The 21,407-nt window shown below is 45.0% G+C and overlaps 2 protein-coding genes across 2 annotated transcripts; both read left to right on the top strand.

The window, feature by feature from the left end:
• Nucleotides 1–1,127: 1,127 nt before the first annotated feature.
• LOC120825364 (uncharacterized) lies at nt 1,128–10,364 on the top strand. The gene is made up of 6 exons (XM_040186951.2): nt 1,128–1,292; nt 2,150–2,207; nt 2,321–3,444; nt 8,397–8,525; nt 8,931–8,988; nt 9,086–10,364. The coding sequence occupies exons 1-6, from the start codon at nt 1,239–1,241 to the stop codon at nt 10,222–10,224; spliced, it is 2,562 nt and encodes an 853-aa protein (XP_040042885.2). The 5' UTR covers nt 1,128–1,238; the 3' UTR covers nt 10,225–10,364.
• Nucleotides 10,365–11,222: 858 nt separating this feature from the next.
• Nucleotides 11,223–20,552, top strand: cfap52 (cilia and flagella associated protein 52). The gene is made up of 14 exons (XM_078080260.1): nt 11,223–11,671; nt 11,910–12,109; nt 12,240–12,376; nt 12,798–12,926; nt 13,017–13,116; nt 13,321–13,437; nt 13,590–13,690; nt 13,903–14,070; nt 14,527–14,666; nt 14,792–14,937; nt 15,277–15,428; nt 16,555–16,657; nt 19,498–19,609; nt 20,180–20,552. The coding sequence occupies exons 1-14, from the start codon at nt 11,611–11,613 to the stop codon at nt 20,359–20,361; spliced, it is 1,848 nt and encodes a 615-aa protein (XP_077936386.1). The 5' UTR covers nt 11,223–11,610; the 3' UTR covers nt 20,362–20,552.
• The last annotated feature ends 855 nt before the right edge of the window (nt 20,553–21,407 follow it).

Here is a 21,407-nt window from a genome sequence, read left to right as displayed (position 1 = left end):
CATAATGTGTACTTTTGTCTCATCAAATATCACACCACAATGCGCACAACAATTCAAATACAATATGAATCAATAGCAACTATTTAAAGGAGACATATGATTATTTTAACACCCATATTTGTATTTAAGGTTTCCATCCTCACATGCTTTGATGTTAAAAAAAGAATTCTCGCATTGTCTATGTGAATTCCCTTGTATTCCCCTTCTGTCTGAAACTGGAACGCAATCTAGAGAATTTAGCAGAACTCTGCAGCCGACTGCAGCACATTTTGAGTGTTGATTTTGCTTTGTGCTGCTCACTAGTTCATCCGAGGTTTGCAAGAACAAAGTTGAGTGCTTCGCCGTGTTGGGGGGGGATGCGGTGGAGGGAGGGCCACGGCCATGTAGGGGACTCCCGCTTGATCTGATGACCTCAGCAAATCCCGGAACGTCCCTACAAATTTGTGTAATTTATTAATAATTCATTACAGGAATCATAGAAAAAACGCACCAGCCACCCTTGTCGTGTTAATTCCTTGTCGTGTCTCTGGCTCCAATGCTGCTCCCCGAGCAGACCACGGAGAAGATCAGTTCACTGGCCACAACAGAGTGCTAGAACAACGTCAATATCTTGCAGCACACGTTGAAGGATCAAAGCTCTTCCCCCTTCTCGTAAACATTGTTGTCGTTGGTCTTCTAGTTAATTCTGTTGTCGATCGAGAGTCTCAGGAAACCTGTACTCCTCTACCAAGTCCACAAACTCAATCACCATCTCTCTGGTCTTTTGATTGACATGCATGAGTTGGAATCTGGTTTAAAAATGGTTTTGGCACTATATTTTGTTTGGGATGTTCTACATCTTCACTTAATGTTTCTGTTGGACCACCGCTTTTCTTTGCATGGCTGTTATAAATATGTCAAAACAAAATAACTCAGTCAAGCATTCATTTGATTATCTTACAGTAACGCTTTAATTAAAGAAAAAATACAGTTCAGGCACAATTCAGTTGTAATTTCCCTTTAACACACGAAATGCAGGTAACATGTCCTCTACGTATTGTCAAAGAAATTCAGTTAATCTTCCATCCGTATTCAATTTAAAATATACGCTTTGTTATTATATTATTTTGACAACCGGAAATTGACTCACGTCGATCCCTCCGCTAACTTCACACAGGCTCTCACTCGCTCTCGATCTGAGCCATTTGAATGCGAACTAACCTTAATTAAATTTAAATGTCAAGGATGTTGAATTAAAGATGATGCAGAGAAAAGACGTTGCCGACCCTCAGTTGTTACCTGTTATTAAAGAGGTGGGACTCTTATTGTGTATGCCCTTTGGAATCGTATAACTAACGGTACGTCTTTGTTATGCTAGCCAGTGGTACAACAACGTTAGCCTCGGCTAAGCTAGCCGATAGCTAACCGGTCTTTTTACTGTGTGCACGCGCGTCCCAGATAAACAATCATCCAAATTAATTTTGCACAGCCAATGAAGAAATACATTCGTGTATGGTCAGCACATGACTCAAATGTAGTCCGCGTTGCGTTAGTTAACGTTACCCTGCATGTTTACAGGTGTTGAATCCACCAGATTCAGATACAGTGTTTTTCCTGATCAACACCTGGTTTATCGTCCTTTCCGAAGACCCGACTGTGGTATCTGTAGCAGGGCAATGAAGGAGAATCGTCTTCACCGTGAGCGCGAGAGAACCGCTGGATTGTTCTGCTCCGCGTTCTCCTCGGTGGTTCTCCTCGTTCTCCAGTTAGCAGCTGCATTTCAGTGTTAATAACAACAACACCGGAGCCCAACAGCTGAACCCTTCCAAGCAGAATCTGGCTGCAGTGTGGCTTTGCTGTAATAGCCCCAAACGTGTGGTCTCTTCTACGGTCTTCATGTCCTGGTGTATTTTACACACATATTTTATGCATCATGACAGCAGCTCTCTGGGTCTACGGTCATGAGTGTTCCGAACATGTGACTATAAGTTTACTATAGTTTACCCTCCATAGAGCAATGACAAGTAGATCCCTTTCAGTATATAATTGCTTTTTGAAACTATGTCCTTATAGCATTTACAGTATATAGTAATGTTATATACTGATAACAGATGCCATTTCCAATTACTCTCCATTTGTGTTGTTTTTATTTGTATCTGTGTGTGTATAGGATGCTATCATGGACCCTGGCGCCGCATCTGTCACTATAACTGAATCTTCAGAGGAAAGTAGGTGATGATTCCTCCTTTTGATTCCATGTCTTTCAGTTTAAGTCTTCTCAAAGGATTACGTAACATTAATAGTCACTGATGAAAAAGGTAATCCTTTGACTGTTCCTCAGGTCTGGGAGAAGTTGACATGAAGGAGGTCTCCGAATCGGATTCCACTGACGCCTCCACCGCCACTGAGCCCGAGCAAAAGTCTGAGAGCGGTGCGTCCGACAAGAGTTTCCCTTGCATTGTCTGCGGCAAGGTCTTCGACCGCCCGTCAAAGCTGGAGAGGCACGGAACCGTTCACACGAGGAAGCCCAAAGCCCTTCACCAGTGTCAGCACTGCGAGAAGAGCTTCACGCAACAAGAGAAGCTGATCCGACACCAGAACTGCCACAGCAGGACTAACAAGCACCCCTGTCCCGACTGTGGGAAGGTGTTCAACAGGCCATCGAGGCTCGAACGCCACAAGCGCACGCACTCCAAGAAACCGAAGGTGCCCCATCAGTGCTCGTACTGCATGAAGACGTTCAGTAAACTCAACAAGCTGGTCCGTCACAAGCGCATGCACACTGGGGAGAAGCCCTTCACGTGCTCGGTGTGCGGGAAAGGGTTCTCGGAGTCGGGCCACTGCAAGGCGCACGAGAAGACGCACCAGGAGCAGCCAGAGAAACCACACTGCTGCGCCGACTGCGGGATGTGCTTCCTAAAGGCCTCGGCACTTCGTCGGCACTTTCGCTCCCACACGGGGGAGAAACCGTTCCGGTGCGGCGTGTGCGAGAGTCGCTTCTCCCGCCCCGAGGGACTCAAAAGGCACATGAGGAGCCACACCGGGGACAGACCGTACAAGTGCATCATCTGCGCCAAGGGGTTTTATTCACGCCAGGATTTGAAAATACACTTGTTGACCCACTCGGGGGAGAAACCACACCTTTGCCCCGTGTGCGGCAAGGGCTTCTCGCAGCTGGGCAACATGAAAGAGCACGAGCAGAACGTCCACATCAAGTCAGAGAAGTACATTTGCAACGAATGCGGGGCGACATTCACGCAGTACAAGTCACTGATGAAACACCAGAGGACACACACAGGAGAAAGACCCTACGTGTGCCTCCCCTGTGGTCGCAGTTTTTCGTGGAGCCACTCTCTCAGCCGACACCGGCGCTCGCACACACACCGACAGATGTCGATGGACACGTCGATGGACACGTCCAAAGACAAATTATGTTCTGAAGGATCCTCGATGAATCCCGACAGTTGAACAATAGGAGTGAGGATACTTCATCGTCAAACTGTCTCCTGGAGCTTCAGTCGACAAAAAGTGTCGGATTTTGTTGCGCAGTGAGAAGTGATTTTGAAGCTTTGTTGCTATTCGCCTCGCAGACTGCCTTATTTTGCCACAAAATATTAGTTAGATGTTCTCAGCACACGCCTCAATGTGAGTATTTCTGTTGATTCCAGTTGTGTTCTATTAATTGAGTGAAGGCAGATCATGTGGCTATTTGAGGGCACTGCTGTAAGTTTACATCTTCCTTTCTGACCAATTTGGACTTGTGGAAGAATGCGGAAGAATACCGAGTTCCCAAAAGATGTGTGACAACCAAAGTTGTTTCCCAAGACCTGAACTCGTATTTGACATGCAACCAAACCGATGCTGGAAACAATATTGCGACTGTAGGATGAATAAATAAGTCATTTTGAAGTCTTGGCTAAATCTGAGTACTTATCTGCCTCTATGATAGTGTTTGACTTCATCTGCTGTGATCCTCTACCTCAGTTCTCCAGTCCAGTACCAAGTCAACAAAAAGGAGAGAAGGGTACAGGCCAGTGCTGAGTCAGCTTCAAAAAGTCCAACCCCAAACAAAACAAGCACGTCCCCTTCTCCCAAAGTCTATTTACATAAAAATAAACTTAAATATGTGTGTCCAAACTTTGCACAGGCAGTAAATGCAATCTCAAGCCGGTGTGCATGATGACCATTTCTGAGTTGGACCACTGGGACATTAACTCCTGCTCTGGGAAACTCGGGGCCGGGGACAAAAGGCTATGGTTTGCTACCGGGGCAGGAACAAGATGAGGGAATCCAAGGAACGGGTATGATTGTTTTGTTACCTCTGGCCTCCTTTTAAATGAGGACAGGTCATTATTTATCAATAACTGCTGAACAACATGTACCAGCAGTGAAGAGCAGACAGTAAGGTCTAGTTACATCGCAGAGGCAGGCCGTGTGTTTTCACTATTAACATGTTTGCTTTGGGTGTGGAGGCCGAGAGACTCACGGTTCACAAGCTTCTGTTTACAAAAAATTAAAACAATTTTAACTGAACTGGCCATTATTTCTTATAAACCCAACCACTGAAGTTGTCACAAAACTACTATCAATGGCATGACCAGTGACTCCTCACACAGCCACCAATTCCACACAGGTGCGAATGGGCTTGTTGAAGCAGATAGATGCTGGCGTCGTCCACTCCCACACGGGGCTTGTATGCATATTAAAATCAGGAATCAGGAAACATTTATTAGCCAAAATATGTCAAACATACAAGGAATTTGTCTTGGCGGTTAGTGCGCGACAGTAGACAGACAAGACAACAGTGCACAAGTAATAAAATAAAGTGGAATGAAATGCTAGTGCAATGGGTTAGTAGAATAAGGCTAAGGCTATGGGTTAGTATAAAACAAGGGAATAAAGTAAAAAAATGTTAAATATTAAAAAGTTAAAGAAAAGTATTAAGCATAAAGTGCACTAACAAACAAGTAACAGACAAGAGACAAAGTGACAAGTGACAAAGTGATGAATTGCAGTTAAAGTGGCATGTGCAGTATGAGGGGAAGTGACCGGTGGAATGTTATAGTCAGGCAGTGGGGGACCAGGCTCTGTTGATGAGCCCGACTGCCGACGGGAAGAAACTGTTCGTGTGGCGGGAGGTCGTAGTCCTGATGGACCTCAGCCTCCTGCCAGATGGAAGGGGCACAAACAGGTTTTGTCCGGGGTGGGAGGGGTTGGCCGCGATCTTTTTAGCTCGCTTCAGAGACCTGGAAGCGAACAAGTCCTGCAGGGACGGCAGATTGCAGCCAATCACCCTCTCCGCAGAGCGGATGACACGCTGCAGCCTGCCCTTGTCCTTGGCTGTGGCTGCAGCGTACCAGACGGTGATGGAGGAGCAGAGGATGGACTCGATGATGGCCGTGTAGAAGTGGACCATCATTGTCTTTGGCAGGTTGAGTTTCTTCAGCTGCCTCAGGAAGAACAACCTCTGCTGAGCCTTCTTGGTGATGGAGCTGATGTTCAGCTCCCACTTGAGGTCCTGGGTGATGATGGAGCCCAGGAAACGGAAGGAATCCACAATAGTGACGGGGGAGTCACACAGCGTGATGGGGGAGGGTGGGGCTCTGTTCCGCCGGAAATCCACAACCATCGCCACTGTCTTTAGAGCGTTAAGCTCCAGGTTGTTCTGGCTGCACCACGACACCAGATGGTCAGACTCCCACCTGTAGGCGGACTCGTCCCCACCAGAGATTAGTCCAATGAGGGTGGTGTCAGCCGCAAACTTCAGGAGCTTGACGGACTGATGACTGGAGGTGCAGCTGTTGGTGTACAGGGAGAAGAGCAGAGGGGAAAAAACGCAGCCTTGGGGGGAACCGGTGCTGATGGTCGGAGAGGCTGAGACATGTTTCCCCAGCTTCACGTGCTGCTTCCTGTCTGACAGGAAGTCTGTGATCCACTTGCGGGTGGAGTCGGGCACGTGCAGCTGGGAGAGTTTGTCCTGCAGCAGAGACGGGATGATAGTGTTGAAAGCAGAGCTGAAGTCCACAAACAGGATCCTGGCGTAGGTTCCTGGGGAGTCCAGATGCTGGAGGATGTAGTGGAGGGCCATGTTGACAGCGTCGTCCACAGACCTGTTGGCTCTGTAGACGAACTGCAGGGGGTCCAGGAGGGGGTCGGTGAGGGACTTCAGGTGGGTCAGGACTAGCCGTTCAAAAGACTTCATGACTACAGAGGTCAGGGCGACGGGCCTGTAGTCATTGAGTCCTGTGATCCTGGGCTTCTTGGGGACAGGGATGATGGTGGAGGCCTTGAAGCAGGCTGGTACGTGGCATGTCTCCAGGGAGGTGTTGAAGATGTCAGTGAACACCGGAGACAGCTGGTCAGCACAATGCTTCAGGGAGTGAGGGGAAACGGAGTCCGGACCGGCTGCCTTACGGGGATTTAGTCTTCTAAAGAGCCGGTTAACGTCTCTCTCCAGAATAGAGAGGGTCGTTGCTGTTGGGGGAGGGGAAGGTGATATAGATGAAGAGGCGTGAGCACCTGATGGGCTGGGGGAGGGAGGGGAGGGGGACTGCAGCAGGTTGGTGGAGCTGTGGGGGATGGGATCAGGACATTGTCTTTCAAATCTGCAGTAGAACTCATTCAGCTCGTCTGCCAGGCGGAGGTCATTCATGGAGTGGGGGGTTTTGGGCTTGTAGTTGGTGAGGTGTTTGAGGCCTCTCCAAACCGAAGCAGAGTCACTTGCTGAGAACGGTTGTTGGAGTTTCTCAGAGTACAGTCGTTTAGCGTCCCGTAAGGATTTTACCTGCGCTCTGAGGACCCAATCTACTTTGCGTACGTCTTTACCTATGGAAGCCTAAAGAGAGAGAATATTTTATGCTAAAAAAAACATACAATTTGAGGGATGTATCAACTTAAGACTGTGTGGGCCGTACTGATAAAATGTAGCACTTTGACATTCAAGGTATTTTAAATTCTTACGGCTCTGGAGAACAACTGATTGACATCCAGAGGTTTATCTGTTTTCAAAATAGTTTTGTTGCCTTATTTTATTTGTGATTCTCTATATCTTTACCTAATGTTTCTGTTGGATCACCGCTTTACTTTGCATGGCTGTTCATATAAATAAGTCCAATAACACCACAATCGGGATCTACGGGAGTGTATGGAGTGGTATTAAAGACGTTTGATTTCTACATGGTTGTTGTCAGAAATGTTCTGAACAAAATTAAATCAGTTAATCTTGCATCCGTATGGATTTTAACATAACGCTTTGTTATTAGATTATTTTGACAACCGGAAATTGTCTCACGTCGATCCCTCCGCTAACTTCACACAGACTCTCGCTCGCTCTCGATCTGAGCCATTTGAATGCGAACTAACCTTAATTATATTCAAATGTCAAGGAGGTTGAATTAAAAACGATGCAGAGAAAAGATGTTACCGGCCCTCGGTGTTTAAGGATTAGTAAAGAGGTGGGAGTCTTATTGTGTATGCCCTTTGGAATCGTATAACTACGTCTTTGTTATGCTAGCCAGTGGTACAACAACGTTAGCCTTGGCTAAGCTAGCCGATAGCTAACGGGGACGTTTTACTGTGTGCACGCGTGTCCCAGATAAACAGTCGAAATCGAAAGACCCAAGACTGAGGCTTTAGCGGTATCTGACGCAGGGCAAAGCAGGAGGATCGTCTTCACCGTGAGCGCGAGAGAACAGCTGGATTGTTCTGCTCCGTGTTCTCCTCGGTGGTTCTCCCCGTTCTCCATCTAGCAGCTGCATGTCAAACACCGGAGCCAAAGAGCTGAACCCTGCCATGCAGAATCTGGCTGCAGTGTGGCTTTGCTGAAATAGCCCCGAACGTGCGGTCTCTTCTGCGGTCTCCATGTCCCGGTGTATTTCAAACATCTGCATCATGACAGCAGCTGTCTGGGTCTACGGTCATGAGTGTGTCAGACTTCCCATGTTACGATCACTCTATTGAAAGCTTTAATATTGCTGCTAAACCGATGTCGTGTTTAGGAGGTATCTGTAATCAAGTGCCTTTTGCTTTGGTATTGTTGTAACATTCTAATTGCTGCTGTTAGAGCTCAGCAACCAGATTTGAATTGGCTGATATTAGCTTACAACAAATATATTGTCTTGTGCAAAATTTGATTTTTGATTAGAGTACAGGTACTGAGACAACAAAATGCATTTAGCATCAAACCAGAAGTGCAAGAGAGCAGATAAAGTGCAGAGTATATATATATATATATATATATATATATATATATATATATATATATATACATAAGTGTACAGTATGAAATATACATGGAGTAGTATATACATTAAGCCGCAGGGTTGTTAATATCAATGACAATGTAGTGCAAATGTGGCATACTTGAAGTGTGGAATGTTCAGTGGCTGGAAGGTCGTGTGTCACTGGGAGAGGTGTAGGGGGGCGTTGGAGGAGAGACTAGGGGCTGTCACGGTGGTGCAGAGTTCAGCAGGGTGACAACGCCATGGAAGAAGCTGTTCCTGAATCTGCTGGTCCGGGAATGGAGGGCCCTGCTGTCTATGGCCGGGGTGAGAGTTGTCCTTCACAATGCTCCATGGACATCTTGTGTGCTGGACAGTCTCGATGGTGGGGAGTGAGGAAGCAGTGATGCGTGGGGCAGGTTTCACTCTCTGCAAAATTGACTATGTTGTTGGAACTAGGTCTACAGTCGGTAGGTGAAGAGGGAGTAGAGGAGAGGGCTCAGCACGCAATAGGTCGGCCAATAACAAGACATTAGTGTACAGAATTACCAAATCAAGTTTGTGGTGAATTAGAAAATGTGACTACAACATAGTTTACCCTCCATAGAGCAAGTAGATTCACTTGGCCTTTCCTTAGAACATTTATACACCGATTTCCAATTACTATCTATTACTATTACAATTATTATCCATTTGTGTTGTTTTTGTGCGTCTTTGTTTGTGTGTATATAGGATGCTGTCATGGACCCTGGCGCCGGATCTGTCACTACAACAGAATCTTCAGAGGAAAGTAGGTGTGAATTCATCTTTTTGATTCCATGTTTCTCAGTTTAGGTCGTCTAGTAATGGTCACTGATGAAAAAGGTAATCCTTTGACTGTTCCTCAGGTCTGGGAGAAGTTGACATGAAGGAGGTCTCCGAATCGGATTCCACTGACGCCTCCACCGCCACTGACCCCGAGCAAAAGTCTGAGAGCGGTGTGTCCAACAAGAGTTTCCCTTGCATTGTCTGCGGCAAGGTCTTCGACCGCCCGTCAAAGCTGGAGAGGCACGGAACCGTTCACACGAGGAAGCCCAAAGCCCTTCACCAGTGTCAGCACTGCGAGAAGAGCTTCACGCAACAAGAGAAGCTGATCCGACACCAGAACTGCCACAGCAGGACTAACAAGCACCCCTGTCCCGACTGTGGGAAGGTGTTCAACAGGCCGTCAAAGCTTGAACGGCACAAGCACACGCACTCCAAGAAACCGAAGGTGCCCCATCAGTGCTCGTACTGCATGAAGACGTTCAGTAAGCTCAACAAGCTGGTCCGTCACAAGCGCATGCACACTGGGGAGAAGCCCTTCACGTGCTCGGTGTGCGGGAAAGGGTTCTCGGAGTCGGGCCACTGCAAGGCGCACGAGAAGACGCACCAGGAGCAGCCAGAGAAACCACACTGCTGCGCCGACTGCGGGATGTGCTTCTTCAAGTCCTCAGAGCTTCGTCGGCACTTTCGCTCCCATACGGGGGAGAAACCGTTCCGGTGCGGCGTGTGCGAGAGTCGCTTCTCCCGTTCCGAGGGACTCAAAAGGCACATGAGGAGCCACACCGGGGACAGACCGTACAAGTGCATCATCTGCGCCAAGGGGTTTTATTCACGCCAGGATCTGAACATTCACGGGTTGACCCACTCGGGGGAGAAACCACACCTTTGCCCCGTGTGCGGCAAGGGCTTCTCGCAGCTGGGCAACATGAAAGAGCACGAGCAGAACGTCCACATCAAGTCAGAGAAGTACATTTGCAACGAATGTGGGGCGACATTCACGCGGTACAAGTCACTAATGAAACACCAGAGGACACACACAGGAGAAAGACCCTACGTGTGCCTCACTTGCGGTCGCAGGTTTTCGTGGAGCCACTCTCTCAGCCGACACCGCCGCACACACACACACCGACAGATGTCGATGGGCACGTCAATGGACACGTCGATGGACACGTCAAAAGACAGATTAAGTTTTGAAGGAGCCTCGATGAATCCCACAAGTTGAACAATAGAAGTGAGGATACTTCATCGTCAAACTGTCTCCTGGAGCTTCAGTTAACATAAAGTGTGGTATTTTGTAACGCGCTGAGAAGTGATTTTGAAGCTTTGTGGATACTCACCTCGCAGACTGCCTTATTTTTCACACAAAATATCAGTTAGAGTTCTTAGCACTGGCCTCCAAATTGGATTTTTTACTTCAGTATCTTAGTTGATTCCAGTTGTGTTCTATTAATTGAGTGAAGGCAGAACATGTGGCTATCTATGGACACTGCTGTAGGTTTACATCTTCCTTTCTGACCGATTTGGACTTGTCTTTAGCTTTAGCGTTAGTGTGGAAGAATACCAAAAGATGTGCGACTACCATAGTAGAGTTTCCAAAGACCTCAACCAAACTGATAATGGAAACAATATTGGTAGCATCTCTCCAACTGTATGATGAATAAATAAGTCATTTTGAAGTCTTTGCTCAATCTGAGTACTTATCTGCTTCTATGATAGTGTTTGACTTAATCTGCTGTTATCCTCTACCTCACGTAAACAGCCAGTAGCTCAGAGATTTGTCCAAAAACGTACTTTCTTTTTCCAGTTGTTTTGGAAAATACCAAAAACACTAAAATGCCAAAAAGAACACTTTATTTGTGCTTTATTGTCCTTTTTTTTAAAGAAAAGGAATATGAAACGTTTTTCTCAGTTTGACTCAATTTGATGTGTATCACACATCTCAAATGTGCTGAACTCTCTTGTGCTGACAAAGATGTGAATTAGACTTGAATGAGCAACTTGTCTCTGTAAAGCTATTGTATAGAAATAACTGTATAGGCAGTAATAAACTGTCTTCAAAACATTTTATACAACATGGCATTTCTTATTATTACTTTATATGACATTTGTTGTGGTGTACTAACCAATTCTGCTACACGTTGCCTTGATGCCTACTAATGAAAACCAAAGTTGCCTTTAAGGGGTTTACTGGAAAATAAACCGTTTATCAGTGTCTTCCTTGGCCAAAGCCACGGTACAGATGTCGTGTGTAGTTGACTTTTTTTATAGAAATACATTGACGTTTTAGTGGTAGATATGTCCCTTTACAACAGCACTAGGGATTGAATAGAAAACAACAATAAATGCAATTTACGTTTTTAATATTTAAATCTCACATTTGTTACATGAGTATATTTCCGAGGGACAGTGAAGGCAACGATGACGTGTCACGACAGCGGCCGATAGGATCCCAGTGGATGCCAGGCAACGTTTGGTTTAGTGTAACTTAGCTAACTATTAGACCTGTTTGAAAAAAAACAACGGGAGCTTCTTCTTTTTGGGGGATTTTCTTGACGAAAGTAACTTTAAAGCTATCTTAACACTTTGCTGGAAGTGTAGTTTCTCAGCCATGTCTCTGGAAACACACGGAGTGCCTCAACTTGAGCTAGAGGCCGTTATTGGATTTAACGGTAAGTTTTAACTGACGCTAACGTTAGCTAATTAAGAACGTACTAATAGTTATATAGCTAACTAACGTTAACCTAAGATCAAGACTGTGGCATACATTCTATACATACATGCTCGACATTTTAAAACAAACATACACCATCACATCGCAAACTTTTTTTTTCTTCTTCTTTTTCCTCAAACACGCTCCATCTCATCTGAAGGTGCCCGGTATGCTAAAGTTACGTTATGTCTCATCAGGTCACGTGTCTTCTGGTCTGAGAGTCGACCCGGACTCAGAGCACCTGATCTACCCTCTGGGCTGCTCGGTTATTCTGAAGAGAATCAAAGGTGGCAAGCAGGAGATCCTGCATGGGCACTCCAACAACGTGTCCTGTGTTTCAGTGTCCAAAAGTGGGTCCTATATTGCCTCCGGAGAGGTCACCTTCCTGGGCTTCAAGGTAGGAGTAGCTCTATAATTCTTAATCTGCAATGTCTGAACTGAATAATCCAAAACACCAGTAATACACATATATGTATATACAGTATATGTGTATGTGTCATGTATGTTTACATTTGTTTTTTCTCCAGGCTGTGATTATCATCTGGGACTACGCACAGCGAAGTATCTACGCCAAGCTGCAACTCCACAAGGCGAAGATAGAAGCACTCGCCTTCTCCCCCAACGACAAGTACCTGGTATCCCTCGGCGGTCAGGACGATGGCAGGTAAACAATGACGGTCATTAAAGGGTGATGCCGTCCAGAGTAAGCTGCTAGATAGTTGTTACTAAAACAAACAAAAGTCTCCACAGTCTCTCTAGTTTGAAATCTTACTCATAAAATCAGGATTTAAATGACAAAGCTTTTTTTTAGAAAACAAACAATCCAATTGCCATGCACACATTACATTTAGTGACTATTCTCCACAGTTGGACGGAGTTACAGCCAGACGAGTGGTTACTTTAGGGTCTTCATGCAAATCATGACACTTCTCTCAGCATACTATCAGTTTGAAACAGTTAATTAATACAGCACTGTCCTACTGAGTGGTTCTTCGGCGTAAATAAGAGAGAAAATTCTCCATTTGACTAAAAATGTATTATTTATTCATCATTATTTATTCATTTGGTTTTCGGTGTGTCTCCAGGATAGTGGTGTGGAATATTGAGACCAAGCAGGCCATCTGTGGAAGCGCGGCTTCACCCGGGATGGCCGGGAACTGCCTCACTGTGCAGTACTCAAACACAGACGACAACGTCTTTGTTTCTGCCGGGAGGTGAGCGACTGCAGTCTCAAAACCAACCGGAAACATTCTTTTAAGCCTTTATTCTGTATGTCCATACATTTTTTTGTGTATTTTGGTCAGCGGAACATTGAGAGTCTGGGAGCTGGACCGCGCCAACTGTAGAATCCAGCCCACAGAGTGTCAGACAGGGAGGCTGAAGAGGATTGTGAAATGTGTACAGGTACGAGGCCACGGTCTTATATTCACATCCGTGATTTCAGCATATTTAACAAGCCTAACATGTTCAAGTCCATCTGGGCCGTGCCAAATATCTATTGCTGAAAGGAGATAAATGGCGAAAAACTCAACTATTAACCGCCCGTAAACACGCTGCACTACGTTGACAGAGTTTCGGTCATGTTGACGTGTTTATGATATTTCCCAGATCTCAGAGGACGATCAGTTTATTTTCTGTGGCACCACCAGTGGAGACATAATGGAAATCGACCTCAAGACGGGGCGCCTGACCAACTGTGGTCCAACTGAAGGAAAATACAGCATGGTAGGTCGACGAGTCCAACTAAAACAGGCCAGGTCTTCAGCTCTCTCTCTCTCCCTATATACAGTGTATATATATATATATATATATATATATATATATATATATAGAAGAAACTAGAGATTTGATCTTAACTCACAGTTTTTTCTGTTCAGGGTGTCAATGTCCTCAGGATTCTGCAGTGTGGGGATCTGCTCGTGGGTTCTGGATCCGGGATCCTCACTCTTTGTTCCGGGACTAACTTCAAAACTCTTAAGTGAGTCCAACAACTGCATTTTTTCAATCATCCCTGTGAAAAAGATACTTACATTTGGTAACAGTGTGCGAAGTTGTTGTTTTTCTCCATCTACATGATACATAACAATGAATGTCTGGGTTACCGATATGGTGCAAACTGTCTTGCCATTCTTATTTGACAGTGCTCAGTATCAGCTCCTCGCGCCCCCCCCCCCTCTTCTCCCACAATAGGAAGGTCCAGCTGGAAAAGGGTGTCACCTCCATCGCTATTGGAGGAGAGGGCAAGCAGTTCTTCGTCGGGACGGAGGCCGCCCAGATGTACCGCTTTGGTTGTGACTTCCGAAAGGAACTCATTTCCACCAGCCACAACAGCGCCGTGAAGGACGGACTCATATGTTTGTAAGAGGCACACACGCAATTCCCAGGAGAGGAAGTAAAACAGGCCAAAGCCCATTTATACAGCTTTTGAATTTGGCAAATGATAAACAAGAACATCCTAAATGAATGGACATTGGTGTGATAACAATGAGAATTTTCTCTGGTACCAAAAGCATCCCACGAATAAGAGCATCTTCTGTGTAAGTGGTTGTGTCTCAATTGGGTAAACGTCTTAAAGGCCGTTACTGTAATCTCTAATAATGCCTGACGTCAGTACCACTTTGCGCTCACTAGAGAGCGACATAAGCTTGCCTCATCTATGTCAGCTCTAAGATGACATTCTTTAGGCTTTCTTGACATGTTACAGATACATAGTGAGGTGGTATGATTGATTCCTTACTATATAACCACTCGGTTGATTCACCTGAAGTAGTAATCTAAGGGAAATATAATTCCACCTATCTCTGTTGTTTCTAGTGGAACATCTGAGTTGTTTGCAACCTGCTCTGACGACATCCGGTTGTGGCACAGAGACAATGAGCGGCTGCGCATCATCGTGCCCAACATGACCTGCAACTCCATGGACATCATGCTCGACGGACACAGCATCATCAGCGGTGGGATTCAGGGAGAGAAATATATATCCGTCCCAAGTCACCTCACAGAACCATCTCAGTGTAATCTGTGTCACACACTTCACACGCTGAATCCCCTCATCCTTTCGTTCATCCCCCTCTTGTAGGGTGGAACGACGGCAAGATCCGCGTGTTCGCGCCGGAAAGCGGCCGGCTCATGCTTATCATTCACGACGCTCACCAGAGGGGCGTGACAGCCATCGCTGGCACCAGGGACTGCAAGAGGATCGTCAGCGGAGGCGGGGATGGACAGGTGAGAAGACGTCGTTCCCCAAAAGGGGCAAGGTCGCATCTTCTCACTGATTGAAAACGCAACACATGGAAATTGTGCCACAAGCATAGCGAGAATGTGACATTTTAGAATGGCAGAAGTCTGAGCCGTGTCTTATTTGGTTGCTTAGTTGCAAATACATTTACCAGATTTCGCATGCAGATGAGCACAGTGGCATACGGCACCATTTAGGAGAGGCGAGAGAAATACTCTCTTCAAAGAATCGATCTCTTGTTGGCATTGAAACAAAGTGAAAAGGGTCTTTTAAATGAAATGTCATATCCGATGACTGATGAAGGCTTTGGGGCTCACCTGCTGTAGGTCCGCATTTGGGAGCTGCTTCCGCACGGCCATCGGCTAGTGGAGACCATGAAAGCGCACACAGCCACCATCAATTGTATCAAGATCAAGAGTGACAGCAAACAGTGCGTCACTGCCAGCGCTGATGGTGCCTGCATCATCTGGGACCTCGTGTGAGTAGCCCATCTGGGTACCCAAACACACACAGGCACACACATCCTCTTCAAACCTTGCTTCCTGTTTTTTGGTAGATGTCATTACAAAGAAACCACTCAGTGGGATTTGTAATGAATTCAATCTCAATTTATATTATGTTTTTCCTGAAACTCCAGAGTTTACTTGAAAAATACTAGTGGAAAGACAGACGTGTTACTGGATTAAGTTCCAGTAATAAAAAGAGGATAATACTATACGTTATAGACGATTACAGTATATAGCCAGTGCACTAGAGAGGAGAGCGTGTGCTGCTTTCGGTTACGCATTGAAATAAGAATAGATTGCTGAAGCACTTCATCGGCGTCTGGCTGGTACAGAGGGAATAAAAAGAAATCCAGTCTATTCTTTATGCTAAATCTTAAAATCCTTTAATCACTGTGTCTTCCTCTGTCGGGGGAATAAAACCTTTAAAAACTCGTCTTGTTTTTTCCCTTTCTTGCCTCTTCATTGAACACGTCTGTGGATTAAAGGCCTCCAGGCTGTATTCATCAAGAGTGGCATAGATTTTCCTTTTTTTTGTATTACTAACTGTTGATGAAAATAATGTTAGTCAGAGAAAACCTTCATTAATCTACGTCTGTCCGTCCTCAGAGGAAGTTGTTCATGCATACTCTTTTTTTTTTGGCAAACTATACAGATGAGATTGTGTGTACTCGGTTTGCCCCGAAAATAAAACATGTTTGGTCCCATTTAAGATGCTATTTTCTAAATTCACAACAGCTTTAGGCTAGAAGTCTGAACAGTGAAAACAAAGCTAACAGTGTAAAAAGCGCTAGTTGCGGGCGCTACGTTTCTACAGTGACACCATGGTTGGGGATCGGATACACACACTGAACGGGGTGCGTAAACAAAGCACAGAAAATGTTGGATTACAGCACACACAGAGGGGAGAGTGACGTCATTCTCTGCTCAGGAGGACATTACTCTTAAATAGTATCTTCACGGAGCAAACAGCTCTTTGCTGCTGTGTCAGTGCTCTGTATTTCAAATGAAGCACCTTAACACTGCACTCTCCCGATGAGAGGCTCAGTCGGCCTCTTTTCCTTTCATCTGCTGTACCATCGTCTCCTTTTCCTGCTGCAGGCGGTTCTTGAGTCTTCAAATGGTGATGACCAACACACGGCTCCGAGATGTGTGCTACCACCCGGAGGAGTACCAGATCATCACCAGCGGGAGTGACAGAAAGGTATTCAGACCCGTCCTTCAAGTAGAGCTGCTATTATCACTCTTTATGTACATCCCGTTACAGTCTACTAACATACAGTTGGTTGATTATTAATTGCACTGGTATCTAGAAGTGTTAACAAATAGATTCCAGCATTATCGCCTGACAAGGAAAGACCCCCCTTCCCCCCCCAAAAAAAAAGAAATGTAATAATTTGAATGATTGAAGATGCAGTGGAAAGAGGCCGGCACTCACACAGTCATAACGTGGACTTCTCATTATGCTCTTATATTTATTATAATCTCCACTGAGAGAAAACGGCCTGCAGCTCGACTACAATCAGCATGGAGAGGACTCACACACACTCACACTCACACACGTCGTAAGGACACTGATTAGTTTGAAAAGCTTATAATTTCTTTCTCAGCTGAACATGATTAAGCCGTTGTGTTGGCTCCTCGTCTCAGAGACAAAGCCTGAGTGGTTCTGGATGAACTCGTCACCGAGTGTTTACTCCAGGTCAGGAGTTCACAGATGCAGAAATGGAATGCTTGTTATTCCCCTGATTGTTCGCTTCAGCCGCACCCCTCCAACACCTCGGCCAAGTTGTGCTCAATGATGGAGCGCTGTGGATGTGCTCAGTGAGCAGAGAGAGAGAGAGAGAGATTCAGGGGATTGGGAGTGAGAAGGGAGACATTGAGAGAGAGGAGCGCTGTGGTGTCCGCGGCTTCCTGCGGATGTGCCTGCACCACCCAAGTGGCAGCCAGATCCACCATCTGCTCATCCCCAGACACAGGCGCCCTGTCTGGGGGAGAAAATACCGACGCACTCTCTCTCTCTCTCTCTCTCTCTCCAGTTGATTACTGACATTAATACAATTACTACTTTAAATTAGTTTTCTGAAATTGATGTTTAAATATGTGAATACGATTCAGAAATCTGATCACAGAATGAAAAAAATATATATTTGAAGAATATGGCTTTTATAGATACGTATTATACAATAATATACATTTTAAAGACACTACAGGTGAATAGGATCGATACATTTAACAATAGATTTCGCCATGAAACCTCCCCAGTTGGTTGACTTACATTTGGGCAATTTTTTTTTCTGAAACGTTATGTTTAATAAACACGGTCTGTAATTCTAAACTCTGGGGGATTCAGGAGAAATCTACCGAAGCAAACGGACAAAGTTTATTGAAGTTTAGTGAGTTTTGGCCTTCCTGGTTATCAGGTGAGCGTTACCCGCGGCGTAGGCCTGACGTTGCAGACTCACCGTCGCTTTTCGGCATTTGATTAATTTCCTGGTGGCTCATGTTGTGGCGATGAGTAAGTTTCCCGGTCTGAGGTGGAGGGGAGCCCAGATGGGCCGAGACAACTCACACAGGCGGGAGTCTCTATTAAGCTGCCGTAATGAGATAGTGACGGAGGGAGAAGGCATCGGAGGATGGCGCGGGGGAGACGTGGGGGTAGTGTGACAGTGACTTTAATCGTGCACAGAACATTTGGTGAACATGATTTCGTCATTGTTGGCATTTGGAGATGTGCTGCTTTGTTTGTTGTTTTGTCACAAAACCAGACCATAGCTGAATGGATTTGCATAGTCTGCACTGCTGTTAAATGTTGAAGAATTTCATCACTTTACCATGAACAATTTATCCCCTCTGATTTTACGCAAAAGTTAAAAATATATATTTTTGAGGAATATTTACACCAGGAAGCCATTCCGTCAGAGTGCTCGGCCACAGAAAATCGTTTCTGCGGCTGGTGGGGGCCGCTTATTACTTTGAGAATCACTCTGCGGGTCTGAAACTATAAATAAGTCTGAGCCTTTTGTTCCTCTTTCATTCCATAATAACCAACAGCCTTTGATACGCCTGTGTGCGATTACATTTACCCTCCTGTAATGCATTACATGCTCTTGTGCAGAGAAATGAAATCCTACCTCAGAGGCTATTTTTATAAGCGTCTGACTTATTCTGCGCCGTCCTGTGTAACATGAACTTCTACAAAAAGCCCCACCGTTGCAGTGCTGCTTATGAACTGATTTAAATGAATTTAGTCAATAATCATTTCACACTTCTGTGAATGGATCAAATAGATTCTCAGTCTTTAGGTCTGATGTGTAGTGCTTTGAACGCTTGATTGACTTTGAGGTGCAACCTCTTCTGACGGCACCTGACTCGCCCTAGAACGACTTCTGGACTCTAAAACACACAATGTTCGTTAGTATGACCCAGAAGACTGGCGATCAAATCCAATGAGCTTCTTATTTACAGTATTTAACTTCTAATAATGTAACCAGCTCGGTCATATAAATAACAAAAAAGGACCTTTGTTCTCCTGTGATGTTTTTTTTTACTTTTTACACTATAAATAAATAACAATTGCCTTTTGTGAGCGTCGATACTTTGACAGCTATAAAGCTCGGAGGGGTGGGGGGGGGGTGGGGGGGTGAGGGGGTTGGATGTCATTTGGATCAGTACAAACAGTTTAAATCAATGTGTGTGACTGTGTGACAGAATCTCATCGTAGACCTCATTTCCATCCAGAATACAGATAATACAGCAGTAAAGGTAGTTTGATGTTGCATTTTGCACAATGCCATTATAGGAAACAGTACATCATACGACAATGCAAAAGTATAATAACACAAGCTGTCACCGGCATCATCTGCAGAGTGAGCCAATAGTCTGCCTCCATCAATCTTCTAAACCACTTACTGCCAAAACTCAAACACCGGCAGATACCGAGGGAAAGTAGCATTTAGGATGAGGTAAAGAGACAATATCACTCTCCCTCCCTCTTGAACTGGTGATTATGTGATATGTGGAATGTGTTAACTTCCCTCTCAGGTGGCCTACTGGGACGTGTTTGATGGGACCTTAATCAGAGAGCTGGAGGGCTCGAAGTTCGGGTCCATCAACGGCATGCACATCTCGCAGGACGGCAAGCACTTTGTGACAGGTCCACTGCTTTGTTCCTCCCTCTTTTTTTTTCTTTCAATTTGATTCAATATATACATTTATTATACATATATAAAAGTCCTGTTGTACTCAAATACAAACTGAATTAATAGGGTCAAAGGTTTATGATCTGATTGAAATTTGGTGATCAAAAATTTAGGTCACAGCAACTTCACTAAACGCAATTTTCGCCATAACTCAAGGATTCATAATGCTAATTATGTGCATTTCTCACAAATGTTCACTAGGATAAAAGAATGAAGCGATGACACGGTTGTAAACTGCTACTTCCATAAGTGGCAGAGGCCTAAAACCGCAAGGCGCTAATTGTAGTTGCAAATGTAGTTTCATACTGAGTGACTTGCGTTAAAAACTGTACCATGAAAGTAAGGTTTGTGTATGTCGTGGTATCCTTGTGCTTCTTTCCGTCTGTCTTTCTTCACTCCCATATATGATGGAGAGGGTTCTCTTCTCTTTGCAGCCATTGTTTTCATCTCCTCTGACACTACAATGCACGCTCTGCCATAACGTCTCTGAGGTTGTTGACATGTTTTCCACCTCTCCATGGCAGGCGGAGATGACAAGCTGGTAAAGGTGTGGGACTACATGGCAGGTACGGTCACACACGTGGGAATAGCTCACGGTGCCAGCATCACCAGAGTCAAGATCTGCTCCAATAACCGCACCATAATCAGCACCAGCGCAGACGGAGCCATCCTCCGGTGGAGGTTTCCTCATCCTTCTCCCTCTTAATTTGTGGAACACCACATGTGAACTGCCCGGTGCGACTTCTACTCCAGGAACTCCACATTCACACCCAAATGTATCTGACGTTCTTCCTTAATCTATTCTCTTAACAATTGTTATGAGAGTTCAACAGTCTTACATGAAAATAGTTAGTTAATACTAGGACCAAAAAGGAAATAAATGCATTTCATTAAGCATCAGTGACTTTGTAGTGTTTCATTTTCCAACAGGTAAAAGAACGATATAAAAGAAGAATTGAAAATATCACATATTCGCAGGAGTGGAGGCACTTAAGTGGTAATTCCCCACTGGAACCAAATGTATGTGGGAATTCACGGAACGACACTTAAAGTGAGTTTAAAATTACACTTCAAGGTATAAGAAGGTGTTCTTCCCATCAAAGTGTCCACATTACACTTTTCTAGTGACACCCGCTCTGCAAACCGTTTCTCAATGCAGATGAAATCAGAATGTGTAAAAATAAGGCTATACTATTCAGTGCCTCAGATTTTCACAGATATGATTCTGTTTTTGTGGAGACACTGGCTGATATCAGACAGAATTGTTGACTAGATCGAGTGGGCGAAGTGAAAGGTCTGGATGGAGGGAAGCAGGGTGAAGGAGGGGGCCCAGATTCAGTGAGCTGATCTATCAACAGCGGTTCCCCCAGGGATTCCGGTTAAGACCACAGAGAGTTTCCCTGTCTCTGATCCGAACTTCCTCACTATTGTTCAGAGGGTCTAATCTAAATCATTAATATCTCACCCCTGCTTCCCAACAAAAAGTGTCGCGCAAACCAAGCCATCAAAAACATTTATGAATTAGTACAAACAGAAAAAGGGCATCGCTTTTGTGGGACATTGTGGGTCATTTTCTGTAAGGAATTGTGATTCACTTTATTTGCGTGCGCGTTTCCCAACTTTAATGATTGTATTGAAAAATCCTATTTTTCATTGCAATGGGAGCTCGTCAAGTATAAAAGGAGTCCATACTTTGACGTTAATGCGCACAACAAGAAAAAATGTTTTTATTCACACATTTGGGTCAGTTAG

The sequence above is a fragment of the Gasterosteus aculeatus genome, chromosome 9 (genome assembly GCF_964276395.1).
Source record: "Gasterosteus aculeatus chromosome 9, fGasAcu3.hap1.1, whole genome shotgun sequence".
NCBI classification, from domain to species: Eukaryota; Metazoa; Chordata; class Actinopteri; order Perciformes; family Gasterosteidae; genus Gasterosteus; species Gasterosteus aculeatus.
The sequence above is the reverse complement of the archived record's forward strand: the minus strand, read 5'-3'. Positions and strand labels throughout refer to the sequence as shown.